At 41.9% G+C, this 15,378-nt stretch overlaps 1 protein-coding gene across 1 annotated transcript in view; it reads left to right on the forward strand.

The window, feature by feature from the left end:
• Positions 1–13,263, forward strand: part of STMND1 (stathmin domain containing 1) — a 35,170-nt gene extending 21,907 nt beyond the window's left edge. The window contains exons 6-8 of the mRNA XM_077769986.1: positions 3,591–3,742; positions 11,573–11,704; positions 12,594–13,263. Coding sequence (XP_077626112.1) covers positions 3,591–3,742; positions 11,573–11,704; positions 12,594–12,881 — 572 coding nt within the window. The 3' untranslated portion in view covers positions 12,882–13,263. The remainder of the gene's footprint in view (positions 1–3,590; positions 3,743–11,572; positions 11,705–12,593) is intronic.
• The last annotated feature ends 2,115 nt before the right edge of the window (positions 13,264–15,378 follow it).

Raw genomic sequence — 15,378 nt, forward strand, 5'->3', positions numbered from 1 at the left:
AGAAGTAATTATGCCCTGGTGTGCTCCTTAGCAACTATTTTGATTTTTCCTGCGGTTGTGTTTGCCTTCCTTGAGTTACCCCCCTGGTATTGATTTAAACTCTCCCATTGACATTTCATCAGCCTCTGAAACAAATTGAACTCCACAGAACTCGAGGAAGAGTGTTCTGTCTTATTTGAGGGGGAGGCCTGCATGTCATTCCTCACCGTTATTATTTCTTCCCTAGGTTCAGATTAGAAGTGGAAAATAGATGGGTTAATAAATGAGATTCTTTTCTTTGGACTTGGATGGTACATGCTAATCATGATAGATTTCCTCTTACCCTTCATCTTGTAGTTCCGATGTGAGGTGTTCATGACCTCGGAGAACGAGGTAGGAGGCAGGGGACAGAGTGGGGGCCCTCTCCTCTCTCTGTGTGGTGGGCCAGCACCTATATTTTTTTCTCTCTGATAATTTTGTGGATGGGAGCGCCGTGAATGCTCAATGTCCACGGAACTAACAGACTGCAGACTGTCAGATGGGAGGGGACCTGGGTGTCCCCTCCATCAGCCCAGCCAGTGGGGTAGAGCTGACAGACACCAGCCTGGGGAGGGAGGGAGCTACCAAAGCACCCCAAAGCACTATGTGGTGTAGATTCGTTTCCAGAAGATACCTTCCCACAGAATGAAATAGAACCAACGCGCTAAGCCTAAGAGTCATTCTCTGCTCGGTTTCTCCTCTGTGTCCTTTCTGCATCCATGCTCTGCCAGCCACAGGACGTATTTGTTTAAAATTTCAGGTTTCACACTAACACTTCTCAAGTACTTCCTTCTTTAAAAAACACTTATTTTGAATAGTTTCAGATTTAAGTAAAATTGCAAAGACAAAGAACGCCTATAGTCTTTCCCCCAGATTTGCCAGATGCAAACATTATATCACATTTGTATGTGGTACAATTTCATGTATCATGGGCCCCCTCTCTCCCTCTGTCCCTCTCTCTCTCAGACACACACACACACACACACCCCTAAATTGTTTCCGAGAGCAAATCGCAGACATAATGACACTTTACTCCTAAGTACAGTATGTGTTTCCTAAAACAAGGATATTCTTTGCATAATCATGGTACAGGGATCACAATCAGCAAATTGCCCCTTATGCAGTACATCATCTCATCTGCATATTCAAATTTTATCAATCGTCTCACAGATGTCCTTTACAAATAAATGTCTGGTTCAAGATCTAATCGGGAATCACATGTTTAATTTAGATGTCATGTGGTGTTTTGCTCCTTTAATCTAGAGCCAGTCCCTCAACTTTTCTTTGTCTTTTATCGGATTGATCTATTTGGAGATATAAGCTCTCTATTTTGTAGGAAGTTCCTCAATTTGTGTTTGATAACTCCCCATGATTAACTTGAGGTTATGCATTTTTAGCAAAAATACCAAAAATGATATTGTACCCTGTTTGTACATCAAATCAGGAGGTACGTGGTATCTATATTTGACCTTTATTTTTTTTTTGGTCGTGCAAACATTTTTTTAATGTAGTTAAATTTATCAATCTTTTCTTTTCTTGAATCTGGATTTTGAGTCATAGTTAGGAAGCTTTTTCCTACACTACAGTTAAAGATGAATTCACATACACTTTCTTACATCACTCTTGACACTTATGCTAGTGAAGAATTTCTGATCTCATGAGAAAATGCTAGTGTGATGTTAACTGCATAGGAAACATAACTGTATGTTCAGTATGACGTCTGGTTGGTAAAAGTAAAATTTGATATATTAACAGTGGTGATCTCTGAATGGTAAGAGGATGGGCAGTTTTCTTTTCTTTTGTATTCTTTTCTATATTTTCCAAGCTTACTATGATAACCATGTATCACTTTCATAATCAGAAAAAAGCATAATGTCATGTTCAAACATTTCCCCAATCGTCTTTAGCATCCCGAGAAATCATGAGAATTAGTCGCAGTGACCAACATAGCTCAGGGGTCTCTTTGTAGGTTAGCCACTGTCAATGTCAAACGAAATAGTTTGGTGGACTCAGAAAAATAATGGATCATGCAGTGGACCTCTTTCCATGACCTTGAGTAAGGAGTGCAGGGAGGTGGCGGAGAGCACAGATGTGGAAATCAGATATTCTTGAATTCAAATCCTAGTTGATTCTCTTCCTACCCATGTCACTTAAGCAAGTTAATTTAACGCCTTCTCATATAGTTTGTTTATATAATAGGAATAACAGTACCTCTCTCACAGGATTCACAGTATTATAAAGTATATAAAGTACCCAATATGGTGCCAGGCACATAAATGCTCAGCAAATAGTCATTGTTATTATTTTGACCCTTCCAGCTAAGCTCACCTTCTAAACAACAACAACAACAACAACAAAATCCATCTAATTATTTGAAGAGGACTTACCTCTAGCTCTTTTATTGAATTTTTCTCTATTGTTTCTAGCTTCTAGTTAACCTACTTGAAAGACATGCTTTACCACTCTGTACCAAAATCTTTATACAGCTCTTTAAAGTGGGAATCGAGTCTGTTTCAAACACATGGAAGGTAGCAGGAAGACACGGCACCGGACAAGAAATGAGATTATAGGCAATTTGTTGAGGTTACCTGCAGGGGTCAATTAGAGAAGTCTCTTGTAACAAGAAGGCAGATATTCTGAAGTAAGAGACATCAGGCTCATGTGTAGGTGTGCATTTTTTTCTCTCTTCCCACTGCAGATTCATGAAAACTGTCTTTGTCAGCCAGTGAGGTTAGACATTTTTCTAAAAAGACTGTGTCCACTAGGTGGAATGAATGTGGTTACTATGAGGACTTCCTGATGATTACAAAGTAGGAAATAGCTCCTTTCTGAAGACACATTGCACCTTTATTTTATGATGTGAGTCTGTAAAAACAGATGCTTGCCTATTTGGAGACCTGGACGATTTGTAATGGGAGGCTGGGATCTCTCTCATTAGTGCAGTTTATAAAGGCTCCTGAGAAACCCTTTCGGTGCCATTTTTAGAATCATTAATAAAAATGTAGCTGACATCGCTTGACTTCAATTCTGATTTGGTTCAAAGACTCTTTTCAAAAAGGTATTACTTTTACTTACATAAATTTAGCAGATGGTGTCATTGTAAACTCAAGGTTGCGGAACTCGAAGTCTCTTGGCAACATCCCACTGTTTATCCTTTGTATACAGAGCATAGAAACCAAACTGCAACTCACAAGAGTCCCCAAAAGAATATCTCCTTGCTAGCTGTGTTTTAGCTCAGTAATTAGTGTAGAGAACCCATGCAGCCCTACCCCAGTGTGTAAGTGTTGTTACAACAAAAAAAGTAGTACATAGCAGCACATGAGAGACTTTTGTTATGTTAGTATGGGGCCTGCTAAGTAAACAGTATATTCTGGTGATGCGCATCCTCTGAAAGAACAGGAAGAATTTGAACTTCAAAGGATTCAAAGATTTATAACGGAAACAGATATGTAGGTAAGAGTGTTGAGACAAGATTTAATGAAGTGGCATAATTTATAAGGCATCCATTTAGCATCCAATTGATAAAATGTTAATGCTTAAATTCCTATTTCTTCTTTCTTTTCCTTTGGAAGCCCTAGTGACCAGTGGATTAATCCATAACCCCCAACCCCCCGAGACCCGAGAGCGACAAAAGTCATCAGACATTCTGGAGGAATTAATTGTTCAAGGAATAATACAAAGCCACAGCAAAGTATTTAGACACGGAGAATCGTATGACGTCATGGCAAGTAATTCCCTAATTGAACATTAGCGTATAGTTTATAATAGCAATAGAATATGATTGATTGCAAGTTACGATTTCCGAAGTCACAGTGCAGATTATAGCATTTATCTACACCGGGTTCTTCTCCCATCAATTCTGTCACCCGTCTCCATGTCATCCTTCTCCACAGACTCAGGAATTGCCCTAATCATTTTTTTTAAAGTTTATTTACTTGCTAACTAACTTGGATGTAAATTTAAAAAACTGAAAAATAAATTCATAGAAAAGTTTAAAAATTTTTAAATAATAAATACTAAATTTATTTATTTAATCTATCTCTACCCCCAACATGGGGCTCAAACCCACAACTCAAGAGTGAGAGCCGCATGCTCTACACACTGAGCCAGCCAGGCACCCGGGAATTGCCCTAATCACTGATGATAAATGAATCCAGTAAAACATATCTTGGGTTTTACTGAAATTGAGAGATAGTAAGCCCCATTGAATAAGGCCTTCATTCTTCGAAGAATTTTTATTAAGTATGGCCTGTGTACTTGGTATTGTGAGTATAAAAATGAACTCTGATTTATCTAATTCAAAAATAGGCCTAAATGTTAAAGCTAAAACAGATATGCTTACACATGTATATATACATCTATATGTACACATTTATGAATTGACCCTAAAGTCAAACAGGAGGAAATGAATCCAGTTGTAAAAATCCATACTCTTATCTTTCTTTGTTGATTCATCTTGACTAACCAGTTGTTGTGTTTCCCTAGTGTGAGCAGAATTTTTACTCTGATTTTAACTGGTTGTGGCTGAAGTCTTGAGTCCTTAATGTTTTAATAAGTTCTGTCTAAACCTGTAAAGTCGATGGCTGGTGGCGTCGTTGCTGTTTTGTTCTGTTTTCTCCTGTGTTTGTTTAACAAAGCTCCCAGGCAACCCCACTGTCTAAAGAAGGTGCAAAGAAGAATAAACAGAGGAAAGAAGCCTAAGGAGAGATGAGTGAGAAAGACGAGGAGGACACAGAAAGGATGGAAATCAGCACCAGAAATAACATCAAAGGCTCCTCGATGGTCGCCCATCCCTGCCTTGTAGGGAAAACAATCAATTGGGAATAAATAGGCACATTATTTAAATCAAGGTTGCCACCTAGACCAAGTCACTTTAAGTATTTGAACAAAGGTAATTTCCTTCTCTGCGTGTAGGAATTGCTGAAGACTCATGAATAAAAACCAAAGTGGCGTTTTCTTTTGAAGAAGGAAAATGCATCCCGCAGAAGGTATTTGGGGAAAATAGGAAATCGCTAACCTCGTGAATGATGTTATCAGGCTGCAAATAATCAGCGGATGTAGGGGGCAGGGGAAGGTAAAAATAGATTATATAGTGGAAAAGATAATGCCAGTATAATGACAGTTTACATCTGTGAGACGCAAGGCACTTTAGAGTACAGTATCTTACTTGAAAGTACTAGATGTGTTTTGAACATGGAAAAGGAGGGGAGAGATTCTTTTCCAGCTCTAGGGGAGTGTCTGGGGGTCAGGAAAAAGGAAGGTGTGTCAAAAGAAAAAAGACAAGAGAACAATCTGGAGGAGGATAAATTGTGGATACTTTCAGTAGCTAAGCGATGCCTTCTTTAGGGAAATGCTATAGAACATGGATGCTAACAGCAATGGGAAGAGCATTAAAATATTTTCCAGTAAAGCAGATACCAGAGATGAAGGAGTCCAGACTGAGACCTTACAAGGGCACATCAAGGTTAATTAACATAACATCGTGAAGAAATACATCTACTTAAAAAATGAAAACTACAGGCTTGACTTTCAATAACAGCATTATGTGAGCGGAAGATGAAGAGTGTGTTGGTATTCTATAGAAATGGAATGGTTGTCAGGTGCGTAGCTGGACCATTCTCAAAAGGATGTCAATGTGACAGGACCACAGAGATAGGTAAGAAAAACACAGCTCTTTGCTTTTGCTTTTTGCTTTGGAATTGGGCCACGATGTCCCAGCATAATCTAGACTTGCAAAAGGCCAGAGCAGGAACACACAGCTGTACGTTTTATTGTCTAGAGCAGTGGTCCTTAACCTGGCTGCACATTCAGATCACCTAGCAAGCTTTCAGAAATCCCAGGGGCGCCTGGGTGCCTCAGTTGGTTAAGCGTCCGAATCTTGATTTCAGCTCAGGTCAAGATCTCACAGTTTGTGAGTTCGAGCCCCACATCAGCCTCTGTGCTGAGAGTGTGGAGCCTGCTTGGGATTCTCAGGACACCTGGGTGGCTCAGTCGGTTGAGCGTCTGACCTTGGCTCAGGTAATGATCTTGTGGTTCATGGGTTTGAACCCCGCATTGGGCTCTGTGCTGACAGCTCGGAGCCTGGAGCCTGCTTCAGATTCTGGTCTCCCTCTCTCTCTGCCCCTCCCTCGCTTGAGCACTGTCTTTCTCCCTCTCTCAGAAATAAACATTAAGAAAATATAGTAAAAAGAAAAAGAAAATCCCAGTGCCTGGGCACCCCCAGGACCAGTGACTGGAGGTGGGCTCTGGCTGTAGTGCTTTTGAAAGCTCCCCGTGATTCCAGTGCCCTGAAGTTTCTACCAACATACACAAGGCCCCCAAATTCATTATAAAGCTGGAAAGGGTAAAAGCTTTTGATATCAAAACCCCCCATTGTGAAAGAGAATTCTAAAAGATTCCTGAAAGCGTAACATATTTCCAGGCACAGGACAAAGCGTATCCCCAGGAATGTATGGAAATGAGGGAGAGGGATAATTGCTTAGCGTCACAGGTGCAGTCTCTTACAGTGCAGGTATAGCTAAGATCATACATATATCAGACACCAGGTGTCTCCATATTTTGGGAAAAGTTATGAGTCACTGTAAAAAGATGAGTAGTGAATACTGAAAGGGGAACATACTACGAATGGAAATATTATTAGAGAGTTAATACTTTTCACTCTCCAACATTTAATAATATTTGTTAGAAAAAAAACAGCAGATGATAAAATTGGCTAAAAAAGCAAACCAAAAGGGATATTAGTAATGTCAGCAGTTACTACAATATGATGAAGGCATGTAACATGGTTTCTTCATTGGTCTCGCAAAATCTTTTAAAGCAAATATTATGGGGGGAAAAATAGAGCAATAAATGTGAGAATAAGGACAAAACTTCTGACATAGACCGTTAGTATAAATACAAGGGAATGTTAGACAGATCTGTCCCCTTCTTCTTTTTCTTTTTTTTAAGTTTATTTATTTTGAGAGAGAGAGAGAGTAGGGGAGGGGCAAGGAGAGAGAATCCCAAACAGCTCTGCCCTGTCAGCGCTAAGCCCGATGTGGGACTCAAACGGTGAGATCACGACCTGAGCAAAAGTCAGACAATTAACCGACAGAGCTGCCTAGATGCCCCATATCTGTCTCCTTCTTTAACACAGTTCTCATGTAGACTGAAAAATAAGATAGGCCCTCCATTCATCTGCTGAATGGAGAGACTCCCCTGTGGGCCAGTCTCTCCCTGGAGGTCCAGGGCAGTATCTGTCCACAGGCCCCCATTCATCATTTTTCTTAACTGTTATCATTTGCTTGTTGGCAAGTACTACAGAAGTTTCATAGTGCTCCCGGGGTAACACGCTTTCAAGCGGAGTCATACTAAACAGAATTTACCCTCACTCAGAAAGAATTATATTGATATAATGAATTATAATATATCATGATAGACTACTAAGCTAAATATCAGACTAAATTAATTTTTCAGTGTATTTTAAAATATTGTAAAGAGACTATGTGGCTGTATTATAAATGTGTATGGACTTTATATACACACGTAACTGCGTGTCACCACTGGTAGATATCTCTGCAAGAGGTGTAATTGGCTCTCATTTATCCACGTTGGTATTACCCACTTGAGGTGTTTTTTATCCCAGACTCATTTTCCCCTGCCTCCTACATGTCCCGGGTCTCCATACACAAGACTGATTTCTCTGTTGACTCATGCTGTCTCCGGCCAAAGTTTATGCCCTTCTCTGGGCAACTTCTGCCCTTGGTAACGCTCAGTGCAGTCAGGGAGTTCATTCACCTTGCATCAGAGTCCCTACCATTATTTGTTGAACCTCTCAGGGAGTGTTTTAAGGAGGAGGAAGTAGACTGGGTAAGACTAATGTCAGCTAAAGCTGTCACCTTGCCTGGGAGGTCTCACGAGGCCAGAACAGGAATGACAGGTCTTCTGGAAGCTTTGACCCATTCTAAGCACAAGACTTTGGGGAGGGAACATAGCCACCGTAGGCTTATCTGTGGATCAACAGTTAATTAGGGAAGCTCCGAGGACTACCCAGTGGTCACAGGTTTGTAATATATACAAGCCAGGTTGGCTAGAAACAAGATCCAGACTTTATCACAGCATCTTTAGGCTTGACAGTCTTCTGATGGTACCCTTTAAGAACATAATTGACCTAGTAACATCTACAGGTTTAGAATTTTTATGGGGAGCACCCTCTCTAAGCATCATGTTATTTTTAAGTGCCAACAGTTGGCCAATCCTGACTTCATAAAATCCAGTGGGAAAGAATACAGGTATTTTCCCTCAGGTCTTCCAAGGCCTTTACTTCAAATGTCAAACTTGGGAAAGGATGAGGGTTGCCCAGGTAGGATTAACTTCCAGAAGCGGGAGGAAGTACTTGATTTCCTAGGCATCACTTTGAGATAAAGCTACAGGAAGAGTCCACCCAGACCAGAAATCCCAAGTCTCTGAGCTACTCGCGTACTCCTTTAGTTAAGATTCAGACCCCTGTGTCAAGCCTCAAGGAGCCTTTCTTCATGAATCTGGGATTACCATTTCATGTTCTTTTAGCCTTCTGTGAGCGAACTTCCCTAAAGAACTGTTTTCATACTAATTTCACAGTATCTTTAGTTGAGCCACTACAGCAAGTACGTCCCTCTTTGCAGCAAATGGCTTTGCCAGCAGGGAGCCTAAGAGCCAATTGTCATAAAAATAATACAGTGATGGGGGAAGGGGAACTTGCTTTGACAGACATTCCACGGTCTTCATGTAGTGAAAAACTTCTCACCACACCAAACTGTCTGATGGCTGTAACTGAGCCAAAACTTCAACAAATGTTTCCCTCTAAACAGTTTTCTGAGAAACATGGTTCTTAAAGCTGGAAGGAACGTTAGCGGTCCTCAGCCCCCTCACTATTTTTACATGTGAGAAAACAGAGTCCAAAGAGTAGGGGTGCCTTGTCTCAGGGGATGCCATGGGTATTAGAGGCCGACCCAGATTACAGCCCAGGCCGCCTGCTGGCCCCTGTGATTCAGATTCCCATTCCTGCCCTTCAGGACAAATATTGTATCTTAGTGATGATTCTGTGTGCTGTCGTTGAAAAAAAGTCACTGCTTGGGGATATCTGGGTGGCTCAGTCGGTTAAGTGTCCGACTTCGGCTCAAGTCATGATCTCACAGTTCATGAGTTTGAGCCCTGTGTCAGGCTCTGTGCTGACAGCTCAGAGCCTGGAACCTGTTTTGGATTCTGTGTCTCCCTCTCTCTCTCTCCCTGCCCCTCCCTTGCCTGTGCTCTGTCTCTCTCTCTCTCTCTCAAAAATGAATAAACATTAAAAAGAAAAGTAAAGAAATAAGTCACTGCTTGAAGACATGAACAGATATTTCTCCAAAAAAGACATCCAGATGGCCAAGAGACACATGAAAAGATGCTCAACATAACTGATCATCAAGGAAATACAGATCAAAACCACAATGAGCTATCACCTCACACCGGTCAGAATGACTAAAATCAAAAACACAAGAAACCACAAGTATTGGTGAGAACATGGAGAAGAAGGAACCCTCGCACACTGTCAGTGGGAATGCAAATGGGTACAGCCACTGGGGAAAACAGTATGGAGATTCCTCCCAAAGTTAAAAATAGAACTACCCTCTGATCCAGTAATCACACTACTAAGTGTTCACTCAAGAATACTAAAACACTAATTCAAAGAGATCCATGAACCCTGATGTTCATAGCAGCATTATCTACAATAGCCAAACTATGGAAGCAACCCAAATGTCCACTGATGAATGAATGGATAAAGAAGAGGTGTGCACTTGTGATGAACGCCAGGTGATGTATGGAACGGTTGAATCACTATATGGTACACCTGAAATTAATATTACACTATATGTTAACTGTACTGCAATTAAAATTAAAAACTTCATTAAAACAGTCGCTGCTTTCACTGAATGAAATGTAATTACCATTTCCTGAGTGATTACTCTACACTTTCTTAAAAAAAAAGAAAATCCTTGGGGCGCCTGGGTGGTTCAGTCTGTTAAGCGTCCGACTTCAGCTCAGGTCATGACCTCATGGTTCATGGGTTCGAGCCTCGTGTTGGGCTCTGTGCTGACAGCCAGCTCAGAGCCTGGAGCCTACTTCAGATTCTGTGTCTCCCTCTCTCTCTGACCCTCCCCTGATCATGCTGTCTTCCTCTCTCTCTCAGAAATAAATAAAACATTTATAAAAAGTTTTTTAAAGAAAATCCTGAGAAATAAGTACCATTAAACCCATCTTTTAAGTGACAGAGGCAAGCTCACAGAGCTTAAGAACTCACTCAAAGGCACACTGTGGCCAAACCAGGACTCAAACCTAGGTCTGTCCGTGTCTTGACCAGGCATCTTTTTCTGCTAGTCTAGACTGTGCTAGACTGCCTCTCTGATGTATTTTCTCAGTACCAGCAGCCTTGTAGACTCTTTTAAATATTGCAGTGGATATCAATGGCTCCTTTGTCTTTAAAAGTCATTAGAGAAATTACCTACAACATTAAGTTTAGTTTATAACGAAGCCCAGAGTTCATGGAGATCTTCCCCGGTTGTCATAAATCTATATGTACTGACCGAGAAAGATGTCCATAGCAAATTAAGCAGAGAAGGCAAATTGTGCAGCCCGTAGAGGGTATAATTTCATTTATGTTTGGTTTAACGTTACAGATGTACTGCACATACATAAGTCTATAAATATATGTGCACAGAGTATGCCTGGAGGCACACATACCAAATTTTTCAGCATAGTTCACGCTGATAAGCAGGACTGGGGGTCAGGTGGTTCAGCAGAAGACTAGGGAATTATTTATGTACACGTTACTTTTTCATAACTGATGCAGGTTATAAAAAGCTAACTTTAAAAAAGAAAAAAACACGTGCATTAAAGCTTTCTTTATAAAGCCTTGACAACAATTTTACTTTTTTGTAACAAGAAATTGTCATCAGAAAGTCATTATCGCTGCTTTGAACCATGGAAAGGGTAGTCAGTCACGTGGAACAGTTGGGGATTTTTCCTCCCATCCTGAAAACATTCACAAAGTCCTGACGGCAAAGCCCAGCCCAAGGTTGCTGCTCAGTAATAATTTTCTCCTGCACGAGACCCAAAGTGCTCAAAACTGACCTCGATCCCAAGTGAAAGGCGTTTGTAGCTGTGGCGTATTACAAAATTGTCGGGTTTCACTTTTTACCTTGAGCTAGGCATTCATTCATCACTAGTCTGCCACCTTTTTCCATCTTGTGTTCGTTCCCCAGAATGGTTTCGTTTTGAGCCTTTTTACCCACTCCAGACCATTGTTGGATTATTTCAGTGTGTTTCAGGAAGAGCCTGTCTTTTTTTTTTTTTCCCTAGGCATCCAATAGACCTTTTTTTCTTCTTTTTTAGGAACGAGTTCTGTGGTGAGCAGCGTTCACACTGTGACTTTTAAATCTGCCAAAATATCTATTTGGATTTTTAGGATCGACGTTCTACACTGTGTTCATTCTACCTCTCCTGTCTCCCTCCTCCACCAGCGAACAAATCTTCTGTTTCCTCCCTTTCCTTCCTCCAGGTAAACACGACAGAGATGCCACTGAGAAAGCCTCCAGCCAGGCTGAAAAAACTGAAGATCAAAAAGGAAGCAAAGGCTTTCACAATGAACGATCTAGAAGAGAAGATGTGGGCGGTGGAGCGGCGCAGGAAGGTACCTGAGCTCCTGCGTGAGTGTGTGCTACCCGCTGAAATGAGCCCGCATAGGCCTTTCCTATCTGCCACTTTAAGATTCAGATTAAGTGTCTTAGTGTATGCTTCCTCTGCAGGATGTTTAATTTTACTTTAATTCTCTTTCTGTGATGAAGGAGGGAGGCAACATCTTGTAGCTGCCTGAAGTATGGGCTCATCCATATAATCTAAGGAAGCAATATTCAGTTTTCAGAATGAAGCATGGAGCTTTCTTCATCTGGAATTAGAAAAGCTTCATCTGGGGCGGGCGGGGAGGGGAGGAGGCGTGTGATGAAGGCTGAGAGGAGGCCGTCCAGACCATTAGACCAATACCTGCCCTGGGCGCCATTACCCTCCGTCGTCCATCCTTCCGTGAAACAGCCTTCACAGCTGTGGTCTGACAGCCTTTGTCTCCATCCCTCTACTTGGCATCTCGGGGAGCAAGGGCTCCCCATTAAGCTCCATTAGGGTAGGGAGTGTGTGTGTGCCTTTAATAGCGCAGTAAAACCTTGGATTGTGAGTAACTTGTTCTGCGAGCGTTCCGCAAGATGAGCAAACATTTCTAGTAAGTTTTAACTCGATAAAAGAGCCATGTCTTGCAATATGAGCCATACCTGACACTGAATATCACGTGATTGCAACTGAACCAATGGTTCTGAAATTTGCTTTGATAGAGGAGTGCTTTGGATTACAAGCGTGTTCCCGGAACAAATTATGCTTGCAAACCAAGGTTTTATGTAGTTCCTCAACACATGTTTGTTAAGTGACTGGATAATGAGATGGAAAAGCGATATAGGTTAATTTCAGGCATATTAATGAGAACTCGAAGAAGTTATTAGGGCTCATTTTCATTCTTTGATACCGCCTTTCAGACTAAAGAAGAAGAAATAAGAAAAAGGCTACGGAGTGGTCGACTCTTGTCCCCTGCCAGTCCTTCAGACACAACTGAGCCAGATGGGGGTAAGGTCCCTTTTGCCAAAGGCCTTCACGCTGTGAGTTCTGCTGTGTTTGAGTTTGAGCCGTCTGACCAGGAGGGAGGAAAGGCTTTGAAACAGAAGAAGAGCCACCCAACATCGAGTAATAGAAACTTCACTTATGAAGGATTTGGGATGGTGGAGTCAGACATGTCTTACAACCAAGCAGATGATGTATTTGAATAAGCCGTCTTATGTGGATTTCATGAGAAGCCATCCATTCTCCCTGCTTGTGACAATCTTAGTCTGTTGCACGTTTTTCTGGAGGCCTGATCTCACCCCGCTGGGCTCTGCCATGGATTTAGGAGTGATTGTATAAGCTGCACGGGCTGAACTTGACTGAGTCAAGTAAATATCTATGCTAGGTACCCAAAGGGAAAAAACCCAGGAATATCTGACCAGCTTCCATATTGTAAAGTTGGCATTCTCCTCCAGCGTGGCTTCAGACGCTGTGAGGACGTCTTTATGAGTACCTTCCAGCTTACGTTCACGTGTTTGTGCCAGATGAAACCCTTCTTTTATGCTCCTGCCCCTTGGCTATACCCACCCTCTGAGGGCCCCTTCAGACAGATTGCATGGCTTTGTATTACATGTTTGAACGATCTCTGTGCTTCTTATCTGTATGTTTCCATGTTTGTTTTCATTCTCTGTGCTGTGAAGGATGGAAGCGATATCTTGAAGCTGTTTGAATTACAGTTTCATCCATATATCTTAAGGAAGCAGTATCCAGTTGTGAGAATGAAGTATGAAAAAAGACAGACTTCACTAGGGTCCAGGAGTGGAGGGATGTCCAGGAGGGGGTACACTGACAGGAGACCCTAATGCCAGTGCCCAGCTTCCCTGTAGACACTCCAGGCTGGTTTTGCTGGCTCTTATCTTAGTGGGATTATACTTGCTTCTTTCCTCTGTTTTACCATTCACACCCAATCACCTATGAGATCTGAAAAGTCTACACTCTTTTTTTTTTTTTTTTTTAGTTTATTTATTTATTTTGAGAGAGAGCACACTCATGCAAGCAGGGGAAGAACAGAGAGAGAGGGAGAGAGAGAATCCTAGGCAGGCTTGTCAGCACAGAGCCCCACACGGGGCCCAATCCCATGAACCATGAGATCATGACCTGAGCTGAAATCAAGATTTGGGCTCTTAAAAGACTGAACCAGCCGAGCGCCTCTGATAAGTCTACATCCTGAAGATGCCCCATCCATTTTCACACATTTCCCCTCATTCCACCCCACCTATCATTCAACTGGATCACTACAAAAGTTTCTTTGATCCCTATACCACATTCCTCCGGTTAAAACGCTTTCCTGGCCTCCTTTCATTGTCAAAGCAAAGTTCAGACCCCTTTCTGCAACAGTAAGGATCTCTGCTGTCACAACTCACTTACACTGAACTTGAGTTCCTCAAACCCAACACACTCCTTCCCCTCTGCCTCAGTGTCTTTGCACATGCAGCTCCCGCCTTCCTCTCTCTCCCTCTCGCAGCTGGGGCTGACTGATGCCTTCTTGTCGTTCATGTCTCCACTCAGACCACTTAGTCCAAAGCTCCTGGTGTGGATTGGTGCCGCTCTGCTACACTCGACTTTTGGCACCCTGACCCATTCATCTCTGCACTTGCCATTCACTTGGAATTGCCTGATGTGTTTTCAGCTCTACCACTAGACATTTCGGTTTTAACAAGGCAGGAGATGAGTGTCTTGTTCACAGTTGCATTTTTCTGTACCTCAGGAAGTGAGTGGCACATAAGTGCTGTGTACATATTTTGTTAGTGGGTGAGTCGGTATAGCCATACATCTTGCAGAAGCAGGGCAGCCCCAGAACATGGGAACCGGTGGCTGGGAACAGTGCAATTTGGCTTGAGGAGCATGAGGCACCTACTGTTTATGCATTCCCTTTGGAGTCTTGTAGCATTGAAGATCCGGTAGCCAGGTGTGATGCTGGTATGATGGAAGGGCTTCATTCATTCTGAAACTCATTCCAGAGCCCCCACCTTTAAGAAGCACAGTCTCCTTCTTACAGTGTGACGTGCAGAGCCCTGGTCCAGGATAGTCTGTGTCTCCGTTACCTTCTATGTTAACTCGGGATAACCACTTTCATCAACTTGTACCAAATGAAATAATGGATTGAAAAGTACTGGGTAAACTAGGATATGCCATAATATTATAGAATACTGTTCATGTAAAATCCCAGGTGATCAACAGATGTTTTCCATATTATCCTGAGATTTTTCTCTGGTGATTGTCTGCTGGTGACATGGGCTAATCTTATAAACTATTACAGTAGCTGAAATGATTGCACTAGGCCACTTAGAAAGGATTTAGGTATCATTAGATCCCTGTAAATAAAAAACTTTAAATGACCAAAATATATATTGAGTGCAAATGTATAGTAATTGGTTTGTTTTGTTTTTAAAGTTTTTTGTTTTTAAGTTTGAGAGAGCACACACATGCGTAAGTGGGGGAGGGGCAGAGAGAGAGGAAGAGAGAGAGAATCCCAAGCAGGCTCCACACTGTCAGTTTAGACCTTGAACCATGAGATAATGACCTGAGCCGAAATCATGAGTCGGATGCTTAAACAACTGAGCCACCCAGGTTCCTCTGTAGTAATTGTTGTAAATTAAATTCCCCAATTTGATAAATATCCCACTAACTGACACTTTCTCTTGAACTTCTATGCTCTTGCTT

Source organism: Crocuta crocuta, unplaced genomic scaffold (assembly GCF_008692635.1).
Source record: "Crocuta crocuta isolate KB4526 unplaced genomic scaffold, BGI_CrCroc_1.0 scaffold24, whole genome shotgun sequence".
Taxonomy (NCBI): Eukaryota; Metazoa; Chordata; class Mammalia; order Carnivora; family Hyaenidae; genus Crocuta; species Crocuta crocuta.